Source organism: Cnephaeus nilssonii, assembly GCF_951640355.1.
Source record: "Cnephaeus nilssonii genome assembly, chromosome: 2".
Taxonomy (NCBI): domain Eukaryota; kingdom Metazoa; phylum Chordata; class Mammalia; order Chiroptera; family Vespertilionidae; genus Cnephaeus; species Cnephaeus nilssonii.
The window spans coordinates 103,439,171-103,456,783 of record NC_137073.1 but is presented as its reverse complement, the minus strand read 5'-3'; the positions used below and the strand labels follow the sequence as shown (position 1 = coordinate 103,456,783).

General features: G+C 41.4%; 1 protein-coding gene across 4 annotated transcripts in view; it reads right to left on the bottom strand.

Moving 5' to 3' along the window:
• SEMA5A (semaphorin 5A) overlaps positions 1-17,613 on the bottom strand; it is a 392,963-nt gene that overhangs the window by 27,113 nt on the left and 348,237 nt on the right. For all 4 annotated transcript variants that reach the window (XM_079793136.1, XM_079793135.1, XM_079793138.1 and 1 more), the window contains one exon: positions 13,366-13,513. In XM_079793136.1, coding sequence (XP_079649262.1) covers positions 13,366-13,513 — 148 coding nt within the window. The remainder of the gene's footprint in view (positions 1-13,365; positions 13,514-17,613) is intronic.

The window sequence follows — 17,613 nt, the reverse complement described above, 5'->3', positions numbered from 1 at the left end:
CCCCAGATTGAAAATGCCATATGCCACTGTCCTCCCCTTCCTGACTCTGTGCCCACCTGGCCGGGCCAGTGTCCAGGATCCTTGCTGAAATGGACTTAAAGCATATGCTGTTTATGGGCCCTTGCTTTAAAAATACAGGTCTTTATTAATAAGTTCAACATCACTTTATGATGGCAGGGGCTACGTGTGCCAGCGATGGGCATCACTCAAGGATAAAGAAGGTCAATTCAGGCTCATTAGACCGAACCCCCTGATAACAAAGTCTGTTCTTTTGTTCATTAACTCCTCATAGCATATATTTTAACATGAGACATGGGAATTTCTCTTTTCAACTGCTTTTTGAGGTTTCATATGATGCATTCACTTAAAATATCAAATTATGACATGCTGAGATAATTTTTAAAACAGTAAACTAAAACCACAAGTAAATCACCACAAATTAGATATTGTATTGGCTAAAACAAAACCAAACCAAAGAAACCAGAAACTTGCCAGTCAGGTGCTGGTGGGCTTCCGAGCAACGGGAACTCTCCCTCCTGCCCTGCTGGTAGGGATGTAAAAATCACACAATCCCTTTGAAATCTATTGACATTTTCTTAAAAACTTACAAACACACTTATCATATGATCGAGCCATTTCCCTCACAGATATTTACCCAAGACAAAAGAAAGTATATGTCCATACAAATACTTGTACATGAATGCTCATAAAAGCTTTATTTGTAATAGCCCCAAACTGGAAACAACCCATATGTCTATCAGCAGGGAAATAGCTAAATACTTCATCTTATATCCAAATAGTAGAACACTACTTGACAATAAAAGAAATGAACTGTTGATATGTGCACAGCACAGAAGAATCTGAAAATAATTATTCTGAGAGAAAGAATCCAACAAAAAGGAAGGACATATAAAATTATGGAAAATGAAAACGAATGTAGGGTCAGAAAGCAGAGAAGCGGCTCCATGGGACTGAGAAGCACACAGTGCCTGAGGGAGGGGTGACAACAGGGAACAAGGAAACTTTTGGGTTGATGGACATGCCCATTCTCTCGATTCTCCTGCTGGCTTTGGGAGAAGGTAGCTGCCACACCGTGAGAGGGCCACGTGCCTGGCACCTGAGGGCAACTTCTAGGAGCTCCAGTGACCTCCAGCCTAAAGAAAGCAGGGACCTCAGTCCTAAAATTGCAAAGAACTGAATTCTTTAAACAATCAGAGAGCTGACAAGAGAACCCAGAGCTTCAGAGAAATTTGCAACTCTGGACACTTTGACTTCAGCCTATGAGACAGAGCAGAGAAATCAGTTACATGGGCCCAGACGTGTGACCCTTGGAACTGTGAGATGATTAAATAAATAAATAAATAAATAAATAAATAAATAAATAAATAAGATGGTTGTTTTAAGCCACTAAATTTATGCTAATTTTGTTACATGACGCTAGAATATTAATACATACTGATGTAAATGTATATTTGTTTGTATATATAAAAAGGAATGTATTCTGGGACCCTGCTTTTCATTCAATACTCCAAGGATTCAATTTATTAGAAGATTCAAATGAAGTTGAATTTTCTTATGTCCCAACTCTTAGTCTGATCTCCCATTGGCAGGAATTTTCTTTCACAGAAACTCATTATCTTCCTGCTATGATATTCCTCCAATTATTTCTTATGAGAAAATTTCAGTTAATTTTTAAAATTACCATTACTTGCTATTAATAATACATAGAAAGTTGTTGATGAGAGTCCCACAGGTTATGGACCAAGTTGAGTTTAGTTGTTAAAATTCATACTTTATTCAAGATGCCTGGTCCCATGCAGAATTTTTTTTTAATTCAGCTATGCAGAATGGTGCCAAAATATACATTTTGACCATCAATTTGAGTTTCAATTTCACCAATTGCATTAAAGCTTTAGATTTCCGTCCATTATGTGTGTGTGAAGTATATTGGGTATATGCCTTTTGCTTTAAGGGCATAAACAGACTCTAAGTGGTGTTCTATTCATTCCATAAAAGAGCTTTTCCTAAAGTGTGTCTCTGGGCAGCTCATGGTGTGCTTCAGGAAAAAGCATCTGTTGTCAGGAAGGACTGAGGGGCCTTGGGTTCAACAAGCATAAATGGGTTTCTTCAAAGCAAGCAAGATATGAACTGATCTTGAGCCCTTTTCTCAGACCTTCTTGAAAAACCAGAATTGAGTAACTGAGCAGATTGCATATTAGTAAATGCTGTCAAGGAGGATGCTACCTGGAATCAAACAAGCTCCCCGAAAGTGAAAGCAATTTTACTGTTGTGTGACTGATTTTACAATCGACTTCACGGACTCAAAACTGAAAATGAGGGTGTGTCCTGTGGTTCCGAGGTTGTGTGGAAGATCCCTGTCTTCTGCCAAACCTAACCAGGACGTGAAAGACTGAAGATGGAGTCTTATGTTCATAAAATCCTTAGCCCATGTCATATGCTCTATGTCCTTAGCCCATTGAGATGCCCATGTTCTAGTGGGGAAGTCCTCTAAAATAAGCCTTCTTCAAGGCTGCTGGTGGTGGCTTTCCAGGGAGTGGATGAGGCCTACGGTGCTGGCACTTCATTAGTCTTTCTTCTCCAGTGATTCCACCTTTGAGCTTATTCCTAAGTTTTTACTGTGAAACTCTCTGATCACGTCCACGTTTGTGCCCTTATGTGATAACCAAGGTATCCCACCAGGTCTGTCCAGGGGGTCTACTCCCTTCATGTCCATTATCTAGTGCCTCATATTTCTGATTGATAAGTGGTCATAGAAAGACATACATCATGATGATTTGGGAGTGTTAAACCAGATAATGCATTTATAGTGATTATCAGAGAGTTTGGTATTCAGGGCATTGTTGGTGTGCAAAGAGGTCTGGAAACAAAGACGGGGTACAGAACACAAAAATATTAGGACTTCTCCAAAGTTGGTCAATAGCAACCTCTGTCCAAAAAAATTCAGATGGTCATAAGAAGCCATAATTACTCTAGCAGGGTTACACACAGGAGAATGGATTTATCCAACTGGTAACATAAGTATCCAAGTTTCCATGTATATCATTACTTTCCCTCTATAATGTGATCATTTGGTGGAAAATTATCTTCTAAACTTGCTCTTATCTGAGTTTATATGAAACTGACTTTTTATCAGTTCATATTCCTTAAATAATTAGTTAAGATTTCATGCCCTAAAAGATAGCAGTAAGAATATTTATTTAATCTAAAATTCCGATATCGTGTAAGATGTATTTGGAAAATTCATTGCTAAGGTCAAAGTCCTTCTGTCATTTCATTTCACCAGTAGGGAAATATTTAGAACTCTTGGGTATTTTCTTGGCTTTCTAAGCTGGGATCCCATTTAATGGATCTGGGAAATGAAAAACATGTGTGTTTTATCAACATCTTTCACAAGGAATTGCACTTTTTGCTCTTCTTTGGGCCAATTTACTGTGGGAAATTATGTTCCTCTTAAAAAAAGTGCTATAAACGACCCCTGTTTTATAATTCAAATTGTATAATTATATTCCTATTACCTCATAAATGTTTCCTGCCAGAACTTATGGGTATTGACCTAAATATTTTAATTTAAACATTTATATTTTTGAAATTAAAGTCAAAGTAATATTGCCCAAATGACATTTTCAATTAACACCAGTTATGAAAATGGAAGCATCATGTGATCTATCCAACCATCCACTCGGTCATTTATCCATTTTTCAATAATCATTGTTGAAGAACCTATATCTCTTCAAGGGATCTTAAATATTAATGATGAAAATAAGCACATGAAGCTCAAGGGAAACATGAAAGTGCCGGCAGTCCCATACCAACTATGTGTTAAGGGAGCTAAGATGTCCGAGGGACTTGACCTTCAATAAGAGGGCATAGTAACTGGCACTGTGGCCAATCTCATGAGTCACTCCCCTGGGATTCTCTGTCTGAAGGACCACTTTCACACCAAGGTGCATTGTCTGCCTTGATCACAGCACTGAAGGTGGGATGCGCCCACCAATTTAGTTGCCTGACTAACCTATTCTAGTAAAATGATCTATGCCCTAATAGTAGAATGCATTGTTAGCAGAAAACAAAACAAAAGCCCTAGTGCAACCTTAGCCACCTTAGAAAAAGTTTAAAGTCTTGAACACAGAAAATAAAAGACCTGCTGGTTAAAATATACGTTGTCAAATTAGTTGACTATTCATCTTTTTTTTTTATATTAATACAGTTAAAAGTGCCTGTGCCCCAATTTTATCTATGTTCCAAATATATGCACAGGGTCCCTGCAATAACCCTAATGAAAAGAGTAAAGTATGAAGGTAGTCTGCTTAGAACTTGTGGCCACATTAATAGTCAGCGTTAATTACAAGGTGTGGCCCGGTTGGGGTTCCCTGTCTGCTGTCATTATTCTATTGGCTTGTCTCTAAAAGCTGGGTAAAACTTTACCCAGAAGCCCCCAATCTCCCAATAAAAGAGATGTGTTTCTAACCTAAGGATAAAGGCTTTGTCCTTTCTTCAAAGAATCAGCATCTCAACTCAGTCATATAAATATATAATGATTTTCACATGATCCTTCTCCAAATAAACTATCACAAAAGCGAATACTCTGTCTAAATGAAGTGAAAACATCATAACAAGTAATTTTTATGACTGATATGGATGGATTTATTTCTAAGATTTATAACCTTCTCAGAATTTAATTTTATGGCTTATTAATATCTTGGGGTTATAATTTAATTCACTTATTACTAACAATGCTACTGATGCATTAGAATTTTTTTCTCCACAGCCTAAACACATTTTTTGCATCTGCTTGAATTGTGCGTTTCTTAACCTAAGTTTGGGCCAAAAATCTGCTACTTTCTTTGGTCCTCTTTCTACTTTCATCTATGTGATAGTCTGGAAAATAGACGATTAAGTTTATTAGAGCAAGTATCAAAGAGGTCAGGCATCATGATGCCATCAATGTCTTTGTCACAAAGATGAACAGTAGAATCCCTGTCACTCACCTGCTTTCTGAACTTGGCCCTGTTCCTGGCTGCCAGCATAACTCAAGGAGGGGCAAAAGTAGGCTTACAGTTGTTTGTATGGCAAAGAATACAATCTGTACTAATAAAAGACTAATATGCTAATTAGACCAGGAGACCTTCCGGAGACCTTCCGGACATCCTTCCAGACAAAGCCATGGTGGCAGGGCTGAGGCAGAGGCAGTTAGGGGCAATTAGGCTGGGAGGCAGAGTGGTTAGGGGCGATCAGGCAGGCAGGAGAGCAGTTAGGAGCCAGTGGTCCTGGATTGCGAGAGGGATGTCTGACTAGGAGATCGGGCCTAAACCAGCAGTTGGACATCCCCCGAGGTGTCTCGGATTGGAGAGATTGCAAGCTGGGCTGAGGGATGCCCCCCCCCCCATGCATGAATTCCGTGCACTGGGCCTCTAGTAATAAATAAATAATAATAGAAGAATAAATTCTGCGTTTCCTGTACTTACACCTCCAACCCTCAATGGCTGCTTTCCCATAAATGAGGTCTGCAGTAGAATTAAAATATTCAAAATGTTGGAATCAAACATAAGTTAAACATTTCTAGGTTTTAATGTACTTAACATATGGCAATGACATAACACAGTTTACCCAGAAGTTTTCTATAAAAAAAAGAAATGCCTAAATCAATGTTTAAAGACTGAGCTACATTATGAATTTTCATCTACTTAAATATGATCAGAAAATAATCTATAATAATAAAAGTGTAATATGCTAATTAGATCAGATGGCCTTCAGGATGACCTTCGGGACGAAGCCAGGGCTGCGAGGGAAGCCCGGGTCCCGGGTCCCGGGTGCCAGAGGGAAGCTGATTGCTGGCAGCCGGGAGAAGGAAGACCTACTCTTGCATGAATTTTGTGCATCAGGCCTCTAGTTCTGCTGTAAATTCCTAAAATATACAATGGTGATTAAATAATGAAGTGGGTAAACTTCTTAGTTTGGTCACAAATGCATGCTGTTATATCCATTCCTTAGGGGTTTTTTTGTTTCATTTGTTTGTTTTTTAAAATAGGTTTTTATTGATTTTAGACAGAGAGGAAGGGAGCAGAAGAGAGAGACACATAAATGTGAGAGAAAAATGAATTAGCTGCCCCCTGCCGAGCCCCCATATGGGATGTAGCCTGCAACCTTGCATGTGTCCTGACCGGGAATCAAACCAGAAACTATTTGGTGCATGAGACAACGCTCAACCACATAAGTCACACTGGCCAGGGCCATTCCTTAGTTTTTAACTGTACAAATTTTCTTTCCCACTACTATCACCATATAAATGCACTTCTATATATGAAAACATGAACACGTGATAGACGTCACTTGGTAATTTATATATTAAGGTTATCTAAACCAACAAATGCAGCCACAAAGCTCATGTTCTAGAAAGTTGCTTCTCTTCTTCAACAAGGTGTTTCTTATTCAAAGTCATCTTTCAGGCCTACAGAAAGTATCCCAGTTGAAATACTTAGAATTCTGTACTGTGGACAACATTAAAATTCATTTTTCTCTTCTGGACACATGGCAAAATTTAAGCAAGAGTATTGACTGCTCTCTGCCTCAATTTCTATTCATTTGGGCAAAAAATTCCATAAGGTGGCTGAGTAAAAGTGCCTGCTCTTCTAAAATATGACCCAAGTATTTCTAAATTGCTTTATTTTCTTACAAATATTAGTCTATAAAATAAAGCAATAAGTGATATAAGGGTGACTGCAGACATCTAAGTTTTCTCTTATAGTGTGATAGAAAAAAAAGTAGTTTTCTTCTTTAGACCGTCCCTCAGTAATAGAGTTTCTTTGTCTTTATTACACCATGAAACACTCTACCCACAATCAGACAGAACATTACAGTCAGGGGAGTAGACGTGAGGTTTGTTCAAACAGGAGTTTACCCGGGCAGGCAGGAACAACACCAGCAGCTAGAAGCCTAAGTATAAATTTAAAATATTTACTACATAATTATATAAAAAAGATACAATTCCATAAAATTATAACAAAATGGTACTCGAGAAGGCCGTCATGAATGGCAGTCATGGTGCCCATCTAGAGAAACCCTGGGCTAATCAGTGCTCCTAATTGCATTTCTGTGGCTCATGCTACTGGCAGAGTGGAACAGAAAGTGCTCAGCTCCCCAGATAACTCAGAAAATCAGATCAACGGCTCTGTCTCAACCCCTCCCACCTCATAGCCTGTGTCCCAGCCACTCAACACTGTCTTGAAGACCCACAGTCACATGCTGTGGCTTCAGGCCTCTATGCCGTTGCTGCTGCTGCCTTCCTGCAACATGCCAGCTTTCTCCTAAATTTACCTGGAAACTCTGCCTCCTCCAGGGTGCCACCACTGGGCCCCGGACAGTCACAGGGGAAGGATGCAGCTCTGCAATGACTGGTTTGCACAGGAATCTCCCTCACACACCGCAAGGTTTCTGCAGACAGCGGCTGCCAACGTTTCATTTTTCTCTTTCTGGCCAGGCCCTGGACACTTGCTGGTCTTCACACAGCAGGTGCTCTACCAGCATCACACCTCCCAGCACTTCCACAGTCAAACAGGCGCCAGTGGGGTCCACACATCAGAAGCACGCCACAGTCTCTTGTGTGATTTTGGTTAACTTTTCCTCAAAGGTGTTCAAAATTTTTATAAGTACTGAATAATCGTTCAATCAGTAAACGGTGTACAAACCGATAAAGATCAGGAGGCTCTGGTCCATGTGGGGTGGAGGCCCATGCAGCTGAGCACCCCCAAGGCCACCTGCAGGGTCCAGCATGGCGCCATTGCCCAGCTCTGCCATGTGTGAATGCCACACTATGCCCCAGGACCAGTCATTAAGTAACAGTCTCTGACCTTCCAGACATGGGTAAGAGCTGGCGGGAATCCTGGGGAGAACTTATTCTCATCCTTGACCTCACAACTCTTATTTCTTTGCTTTGCTATATTGACTTGGCCGTGATCTCTGGTACAGCAGGGAATATTAGAGGGGCTGGCAAAATCCCTCGGCTTTTTCCTGACTATGCACCCCACAGCCTGGTACTGCAAATCTTTTGAAATGAAGCAACTGACTTTCCAAATCTGTGTCTGGTCACATAACTTCACATCCTCCAGTCACCCGAATGATGCTACTTAGAACAGTTGTCTAAGTGTGTACCCCACATCTTTTGATCCACATCCTTCACTCATGTTCCTTTATCAGAGAAACTCCCATGCCCCTCTCAACTTGGCCAAATCCTGGCCACACCATGTGGTTGCCCTTGACCCAGCCACAGAGAACCACTCCCTCCTGTGGATTCACTGTTTTCTCTTAATTGCTCCACTGGCATTCCTAGCTTCTTCCTTATATCCTAGTCATTGGATTTATATTTTTTTTCTCTTAAGCTAGAAAGTCATATCTTTGTGGTTAGGGATTCTATTGCATGCATCTGTGTATCTTCCAAAGTGCCTAGGACAGTTCTGTACTAGGTATTCAACATTTTTGGTGGACCAAATACACAGATGAAATGATCTGGAAATACTACAAAGAAAAGGATGACAGATCAGTAACCGAGGTCATGGAGAATGTTCTTTTCTTCCGTATGTAAAACTGTATAGAAATTAACAATACCATAGGAGATCACACCAAATACTAGACAAATTAATTCTCAAAGGAGACATGTAGCAGGCCTGACAGTGGTACTAGCAGTTGTGAAAGGATAAGAGAAAGAAATCGATGAAATAACTTCATAAGGAAGCCTGCCTGGAGAACCTCAGAGGGCTCCTGTGAGGTCTGGGCTCCATCTGGCTGCCCCTCTATTTCTGCCTCACTCCCTGTTGAGAGACACAGGTTCCTGTGCTGCTGGTTTCCCATGCGGCGCCTGAGCCATTTGTAAGTAGATTCCACAGCTTCCTTCTTTCAGCCCCTGCCCCTTCCTTCTCCCACACAATGACACTAGAGCTCCTTGGAAGACTGCTTTCTAATCGTCTCCAACTGGGAAGTTTCATGGGACGAGGATGGACTAGAACAGATGTGGGAAATGTTTCGCATCGTGAAATAAGCACGATGCCAAAGAGGAGTGTGTGCGATGTTACTTTCTCACGCCGCATGGCTTGTAAAGTAATGCGAGAATGTGGCATGGTGGGAGCCAAGTCCAGCTTTAAGTGTCTTCATTGCAATGATTTCTTTCAAACCAGAACCTCATGAGATTCTGTACGTCAAAGAAATCTAGGGGAAAAAAGCATGCTGTGGAGTGAAATGAAGAGACAACTGTTCTAAGAATGTCTGCTTTGGGGGCAGATCATCCAACCACAGAGCAAAATAATTAGGCTTTTATTCTTATCTGACAAATGTAGAAGGCTTTTAATGTAGCACTGTGTTTCCATTTAGAAATATTATAATATCTACATGTAGCACTAGCTTCTATTATTCTAAGATTCACATAGAAGAGGTCTGAAGTAGGCTTAAGTTCTTCGAAGGCTCTATCTAGGATTACTAAGAGGATAACACTTGAGAAGAAAGAAATAATGGTATCTGTGAAAATAATCAATGTTTTGAAACCATTTTTTCATCCTCTAACATCTGTCACTTTCCCCTTTACTTAATTACAAGTTGCTTTGAAAATTATTATGTGCGTGAATTGTTTTAACAACTGAAATTATACATGTTCAGAAATTCTACTCCGATGAGATAATAAAATGTGAAATGCAAATCTTAAGTAAAACACTAATTAAGACATATTGTTGATGTAATTAAACACTTAGATTACTTCTCCAAAAGGAAGAACTGCCTGCCCTGAGCCAAACCAAAAGACAAGTATAATGTGAGCAAAACTCATTTGAAAATCCTCTGACTGCACTTGCATGCGTGTGAACTAATTCTATAGCACGCCCCTCCATGCTACATGGAGCTTGGTATTAAATATATTGTGAAAAACAGCATCACAAATAAAAACAGGCATTGAACAAACTGACACAGAGAGTTCTGTTCAAGCTCCTCAAGTGAGGACCCTGTCCAAAGTTCTAAGCAGGCACTGTGATCCCCTTATTCACCCTGCTCTCAACAGAGCCCATCAGGGGTTAGAAGCTTAATCTGAATATTTATTAAACAATGATGGAGTCAAATGGGTCAAAAATCAAGATGCTCAGATTCTGGTTCTATCAGTGTGAGCTCAGGCAAACATCTTTTCAGAGTGTGGTGTATGCAGGCCTGCAAGCCCAAGCAAACCGAAGGCAGGCCACACCACAAGAAGCACAATCTGTTAAGTAAATGACAAAGCCTTTCTTAAAGGGATGTCTCGCCAGGTTTTGTTTGCTTGCATATTACCTGGATTTTAGAGAGGGTGCTAGAGCTGATGCAATGCTGGCCTCTCTAACATGGAACCTAAAAAGGGTCAGACCCCTGCTTCTCTCCGCCTTCTCTGTAAGCTGGCTGAGCAGAGTTACTATCAGTGTACAGCCACAGATCTCCGATTGGGAGGCCGAGTGGCAGGATGTTCTCAAGCACCCACAGTCCAAGCTGCTACAATGCACTCAAATGACTCCTGGAAACACAGCTCCAGCCTGTGCAGTGAGGTGCTGGACTGACATAGGCTTTTTAAAAATTGGATGGGAGATGGAAGAGTCCAAAGATGCAAATCAATGCAAGAGCTCAATCTTGATGCTGCAAACTTCCTCTTTGCCTGCGACAGGAAGCACTCGTCTTCCAGTGAGAGGGACAGCAGCTTAGCACATCATGTAAAAGCCAATTTGGCCGGATAAACAGATTGCTTTTTAAAAATTAAGAGAGCTTTCTCTTTAATTACAGTGGCAAGTGCCCAGTGCAACTGGAAGCAGACAAGAGGAGCTACAAAAATTGACCAAAATAAGTGCCCAATTTAGCAGGAACATCAAATCGACTAGATGATTCAAGGAGTGTTCTCTATGGATAGATAATCTATGATTAGCCCAATAGTGTCTTCAGGGCTACAATCAAAGATGGAAGATGCATTTGGAAAAAGAATATGCTTTGACTGTGTTTGGAGGAACGTCTACTAAAGCTTTACATTTAGAAAGCCATATTTAATTATTTTGTAGCAGTTAAAAATCTGGCATAATTTAAAACAGAGACCTCGGGTTCCCTCTTTTGAATAATGGCAACCAGGTATTTGTTATGCTTTTAAAAAATCAATTTGTTCTGTGTACACTACATACCAATGTATACCTACAAAAGATTTTAAAATGCATGGCCATTTAGTGGAAATTTGTTATAAGTAAGAATACTGTTTCTGTGTTTGCCTAAGTACATTTAGGTATTTTGGTGTCAGGTATAGGAAAAGCTTTATCAGGGACATTACTGGTAAACTGTAAAGGGAAAATCTCTGTCTCACTAAAGTCTCTTTTATTAGCAGTGAACCTCTATTCATGGCAGCTTCTCCTTCCAATTAACTTTGCAATGACTGTGTTTGAATTATTATCGGCAGAAACAAGCCTGATTATTTTGTGGAGCCACAGAAATCTGTGCAACAGACTCTTAAAACTATAAATGAAACATTTTTGTGAAATCCTCCAGACGTCCATATCAATTGCAATTTCCGATATTGTAAATAATTTACATGTTCTAGAGACAGACTTTTGATGGATTAATTCCTATAATCCATCATTTTCCTTTTCTCTCCCTCTGCATCATGCATCATTCTTTAAACTTTATCACCAAATTTTCAGTGCTAAATTTCAGAAAACTTACACTTTTGTGGCCACCTGCTGTACCACGTGATTTTGCGAACTGATATTAAGTCTTTCAAAATACTCCAGCTTCTTTTAACAAAATGTGACATTTTGACTCTGACCATCTTTCATAACTGCAAGCTCTTCGCTGAGATATAACAAAAAGAAAGCAAATTTTGCATTCCCACACTTATGAAGGTGCAATATCAAGGCTCAGTTAGGGAGGCTGATCCGTTCCCTTGCAGAAGAACTTGGAAATACAAGTGCATGCATTTTACAAGCACAGTGCAGGGGCAAAGTTCAGACTGTGACCTTCATGAAGATCAAGGTCCTTTGTTGAACTTTCCTGGTAATGGATTACATAAAAATTTGAGATCGAATCCAATAGGCACAGCAATTAAGAAAGAGCATGCCTTTGATTATCAGTTGTGAAGTGGCATTTGAGAGGCAGCTTCCATAGGCGGGAAGGAAAGGAGAAAGCAGACACCTCAAGAAGTAGCCCAAGCCGAAACCAGTTTGGCTCAGTGGATAGAGCGTCGGCCTGCGGACTCAAGGGTCCCAGGTTTGATTCCGGTCAAGGGCATGTACCTTGGTTGCGGGCACATCCCCCGTAGGGGGTGTGCAAGAGGCAGCTGATCGATGTTTCTCTCTCATTGATGTTTCTAACTCTCTATCCCTCTCTCTTCCTCTCTGTAAAAAATCAATAAAATATATTAAAAAAAAAAAAAGAAGTAGCCCATGCAAGGAGCCTGGGCGAGAGGCCAGCACCCGGGGAAGGTGAGTGAAGTGCAAGCCCAGCAGCCTCCGTGGCCCACTCACCCTGACAGATGGCACAGGGGGAGGAGCAGCAATGGGCCTTGGGGGAGGTACTCGCACAGGAGGAATTTTATTTGAGAGTTTAAAGTGTTAAAAGAAATATGACTTCTTAAGGCAGAAGAAAAACAAAACCATAAGTTGTCTTTTATTCCCTCTGAATCGGCACCTTTGTGCTCTGAAATGATCCCCGAAAGTCTCTCAGTCCTCAATATCTCCGGTTTACCCTGCATTCTATGCCTCACTGTGGCTCATAGAGACCTTACCCCGTGTCCCCAAACCAGATATATGGACCAGAATTAAGCATGCCAGAGTTGCTGTCATAGCTCAGAAATGGGAACTGAAAATTAATAAATATGAGAAATTTAATGCAAAAAGCTGAATTTCCAGTATTTCCTGCAAACATTCTCATTAACCAGAGAAACCTGTCTGATTCACAGCATCTAGTGTGCGCAGAGCACCTACTGCCTGGTCATGTCATGTGTACAGAGCATTCAATGTTTACAGAACATCTAGTGTCTATTGAAAATCTAACATTTGCAGACTATCTAGTAAATAAGAGCATCTGACACCTGCAGGGCATCCAGCGTGTACCAAGTGTCCACTGTCTAGTCATGTCATGTCTGCAGAGCACTTAGTACCCACAGAGCATGCAGTGTGTACAGATAACCTAGTTTTTGCAGAATATCTAATGTTTACACACGTGTTTGTAGAGCCTCTAGTGTTTGCAGGGCACTGAGTGCCTTCAATGTATCTTGTGTGTTCAGCGTACTCGGGCAGGAAAACATCCAGTGTGTGCTCACTCTGCTCTCCCAGGTCCAGGCTGAGGGCTGGGGATGAGGAGGATTCTACTCACCACATTGCAGCCGGCGCAGTCGGGCCCATTCTCGCAAGTCCTGCGGCGAGCCTGAATGCCGCCCCCGCACTGGGCTGTGCACCGCTCCCAAGGACCCCAGCCCGTCCAGAACACGTGCGGGGGGCACAGCAGATGCTCATTGCAGTATCTGTAAAGGAGAAACCGAGAGGAAAAGGAAACTGCTTAAAAGTGTACTGTGAGGCCCCAGACCTTCCAGGCTCCGTCCCTGCACCAGATGTTGGGCACATGGGCATGCTCGGCGTGGAGGGGCTTTTGTATTTGAAGTGATTGCTCAGTGAAGGAGGCAGATGTGGCGCTGGCCATGCTGTGTGTGTGCACGGACAATGGGATGCACGGGACACAATGAAGAAAATGCTAAACTCACAATGCAGAATGGATCTTCCTGTGCAGCCAATTAAAGGAGAAACAAACAAAACAAAACCCTTCAAATAGACACCCAAAAATGAGAACACATAGAAAATACCTAGGTAGGGCATTTATCTTCTAAACATAAACATTGAAAGATAAAGCAGGTTATGAATACAAAGTCAGCAAAAGTATATTTGGATTTCATTTCTCATCCCTGAATCCAATAAGGCTCATAGTCCTGTTAATGTAATAAGTTAAAGAAAGGTTAAAGCCAGATTTTCGCATAAAGCTTCATGTCATATACTGCTTAGGTTACTGCATTTTTTAATTTATTTGCAGACTCCCAGAATCATGTCCAACCTCAATTTAAAAGACTACTGGTTATCTAAAAAAGAACTGCATTACTACTTACAAATACTAGTCTTATTTTTATGGTAGAATATACTTCTATATATGAATACATGTTGCCAATTTTTAGCCAAATATGCAAGGGCTTCTTAAGCTGTATATGAGTCAAATCTTTCCTCATTCTTTGATAGTACAAGTGAAATGAAGTGATGCGAGAGAAACAAATAGACAGACAAAACCCAAGAAACAGCCTGGCGTTCTATACATTACAACTCATAGGGAGGAAGATGCTACTCTTAACACAGCCAAATTTAGTGAGACACATCTGGCCATTTAAATGACTATTTAAACCAATAGTCCACCCACTAAGCACAAATGTGGCTTCTAGAGAAAACTAGGATGCAAGATGTTTCTGTCTTCCCCCCACCCATGCCATTGCCTTTAGAAACAGGAGGCAGAGGGTCCTATTTTTGAGGCTAAATCGATTACCTTTAATGTCATCACTATTAATACTAGTAAACATCTAATCTTGCAGGGCACTGTTCAAAGGCCATTATAGAGAGTGCTTCCCTGTCACAGATGTTTACAGCCTGAGATGAATACCGGGAGATAGACATAGCCCAGGATGCTCAGGACACACAGCCCTATCTCAATGCATGGAAAACAGGAGGAAATGATAGCTGGTTTCCAGAAACCAGGGAAAGTTATTTAGGGAGCATAATTTCCTGATAGCAAATACTGGTAAGATTCAACAGTTTCTTCATTAAACCAAGAAAACACTATACAGAGAACATGAAGGCTTGGGGGAACAGGTAGTGACGAAAGATAAAAAGCCAGGCCAAGCTGAAGGGAGTCAATGAGGTGAGGCACAGGGTGCATCGACTGACATTCTAGAAAGCAATGGAAAGTAGAAATGGGAAGAGTGAAGTAAGTGAGGTCACTAAGAAGAGAAAAAGATGACAGAAAGTTGAACTTTATAAGGAACTAAGAAAATCCCACAGAACTCCAGAGACAAAATAATACCATCCGAGTTAGAGTGGACAATGGTCCCCAGGGTTTGGTGGATCATCCCTCTGGAGCCCTGGAGACCCCCAAATTTGAGGAGTGCTCCACGCTTGAGGGTGGGGTCTGGTCTACAAAGACAGGAGAGGTGAGGCCACCAGCAAGAAGAGCTGATGGAGCAAGTACCAGCCAGGAGAATCGAGATTGCAACAACTGAAGAGAGAGAGTCCAAGCCCGACAAACATGATGGTGGTGGAAGGAGTAGAGGAAGGGATACACATGGGGTTTGGTGTAGCGGGAATAAGTTACTGCAACTGTGTGAATGTACAGAAAAAACAACACATGGTAGAGTCAAAAGTCAGCCTCTCAAGTGAAAATGGGAGGAATGCTTACTTCCCAGGAGAGAGAGTTGACAGGTCCTGGCAGAAAAAGCCTCCAGAGTGCAGAACCAAACACACTAATGGTTCAGGCGTCCTCAAACTACGTCCCGCGGGCCACATGCGGGTGTTTTTGCCGTTTTGTTTTTTCACTTCAAAATAAGATATATGCAGTGTGCATAGGAATTTGTTCATAGTTTTTTTTTTAAACTATAGTCCGGCCCTCCAACGGTCTGAGGGACAGTGAACTGGCCCCCTGTTTAAAAAGTTTGAGGACCCCTGGTTTAGGTTCTCTAAATTTTCACATAAAAGAGTGGGCCCTGTGGCTAAGTTGACTGGGCATCGTCCTGTACACCAGAAGGTTGCTGGCTTGCCTGGTCAGTGGCACATACCCAGGTTGCAGGCTCAATCCCCAGTAGAGAGAAGACTCCAATGCATGATGTTTCTGTCTTTCTCCGCACCCATCCCATCTGCCTTTAGAAACAGGAGGCAGAGGGTACTATTTGTGAGGCTAAGTCAGTTAGCTTCTTACCCAGAGAGAGTCTGCTCAGAGGCAGAGCAGGAGGCAATTGATCAATGTTGTGCTCTCATACTGACATCTCGCCCTCTCTCTCTAAAAATCAATAAAATAGTCTTTAAAAAAGTAAAAGAGTAGCCAATGGAACGGAAGAGTCATCACTCTTCTTCATCTTTTGCACTTTTGAGGCAAGAGGAAACATTAGGTTTCCCTCTTAAGAAGTCACATACAGTCTCCCAGGGCCCTGGCTCTCAGAGCTCAGGGTCCAGGTCATAGAAGAGAAGGACCTTCTAAGTAAGAGACCTCTAGATAAAAGAGCCAAAACAAAACTGAGGATACAATAGATTAAAGGAATGTGACGTTAGGAAGCACGTGCAAATGTGTAGAGTTACAATATGTAAAGCATCCCGACTGCTCAGAGATTACTAACATATGTGTTAGTGCAATAACTGTTCCAAGAGGAAATTGCCATTTATTTTAAGAACATATTTGGAAGCAGTAAGTCAAGAAAACTCGGAACATCAGAACTCTCAGCATGTGATTCAAAAGCTCCATGTGCAGCTTCTCTCACTGTGGGTATAACGAGAAGTAGAAAACCACCTCCTGTTTCCAAGTGGATCCACTGACATTTAAAAGGGGTGGACATTCTAGAGGCCTTGGCCCTAATTTCAGCTTTCAAAAACTTAAACAAACAAGAAAAGGGTAGGCAGAGCAAAGGAAATAAGAGACCTTTGACTTTTAATAAGAAGTACAAACGGAGCTACCATTTCCCCATAGCAAAATAAATCACAGTGCATCAAACCTTCCTCACATTTGCCTGTAGCAGGCCACCTTTAAAGAAGCCCCACCTGTGGTTATAGCTAAAAATCTATTTCAGGAGAACCTGAAAAGTACATGGAGCACAGAACTTTCAACCAGTGGTAATCAATTGCATATCTGGCTGCATTTGAAGGCTGGCCAAACCTGCCTTCCTTTTCTCTGTCTTCCTCCCTCCACAGTGATCCGGAGGAAAAAGCTCTGCCCTGGTTTTGTGAACATGTCACCCTCTGCAAGGGAGGTCAGAAGGAAAGCAGAAATTAGTAGGTTCTTTTGTCCTTCTATGTCTGGGTTTTTACTCACAAATCCACCCAGAGAGGCAAAGCCCTTGTAAACCCCTAACTCTGAGGCTCTGCAATTTTAAGGAAGAAGTGCCCCTCTGGTCCCCTGGCTCTCCTACCCCAACTAACACGTTCTCCTAAGAGATGCATCTCTTATTAAACTACCCTTTCTTGGTCACAAATGAAAATGGAAACGGAAGGTTGGTTACCTTGGAAACTCTGCTTGTTCAAGGATTCTTATTGATTTATGGATCAGGTACCTACACGATGGGCCAGCTGTTGGATCCTCGTGGCTCTAGTCCTCTGCATGCAGCTGCCTTTACCAAATAACAAGCTAAACACTTTTGAAGTTTTAAGGGCTCTCTTGGATCTCTAGTATCTTAAATCACTGACAGTCACAGATGCATTTCATGATGCATTAAAAATTAAGATTCTAATTTTGCCCATGACTGCTTATTCTCATTTTGCATTTAAAAGTTAATTAATAACCCAGCAATATTTCTCCATAAATTAATCCATTTTCCCACAAACCTCGTCT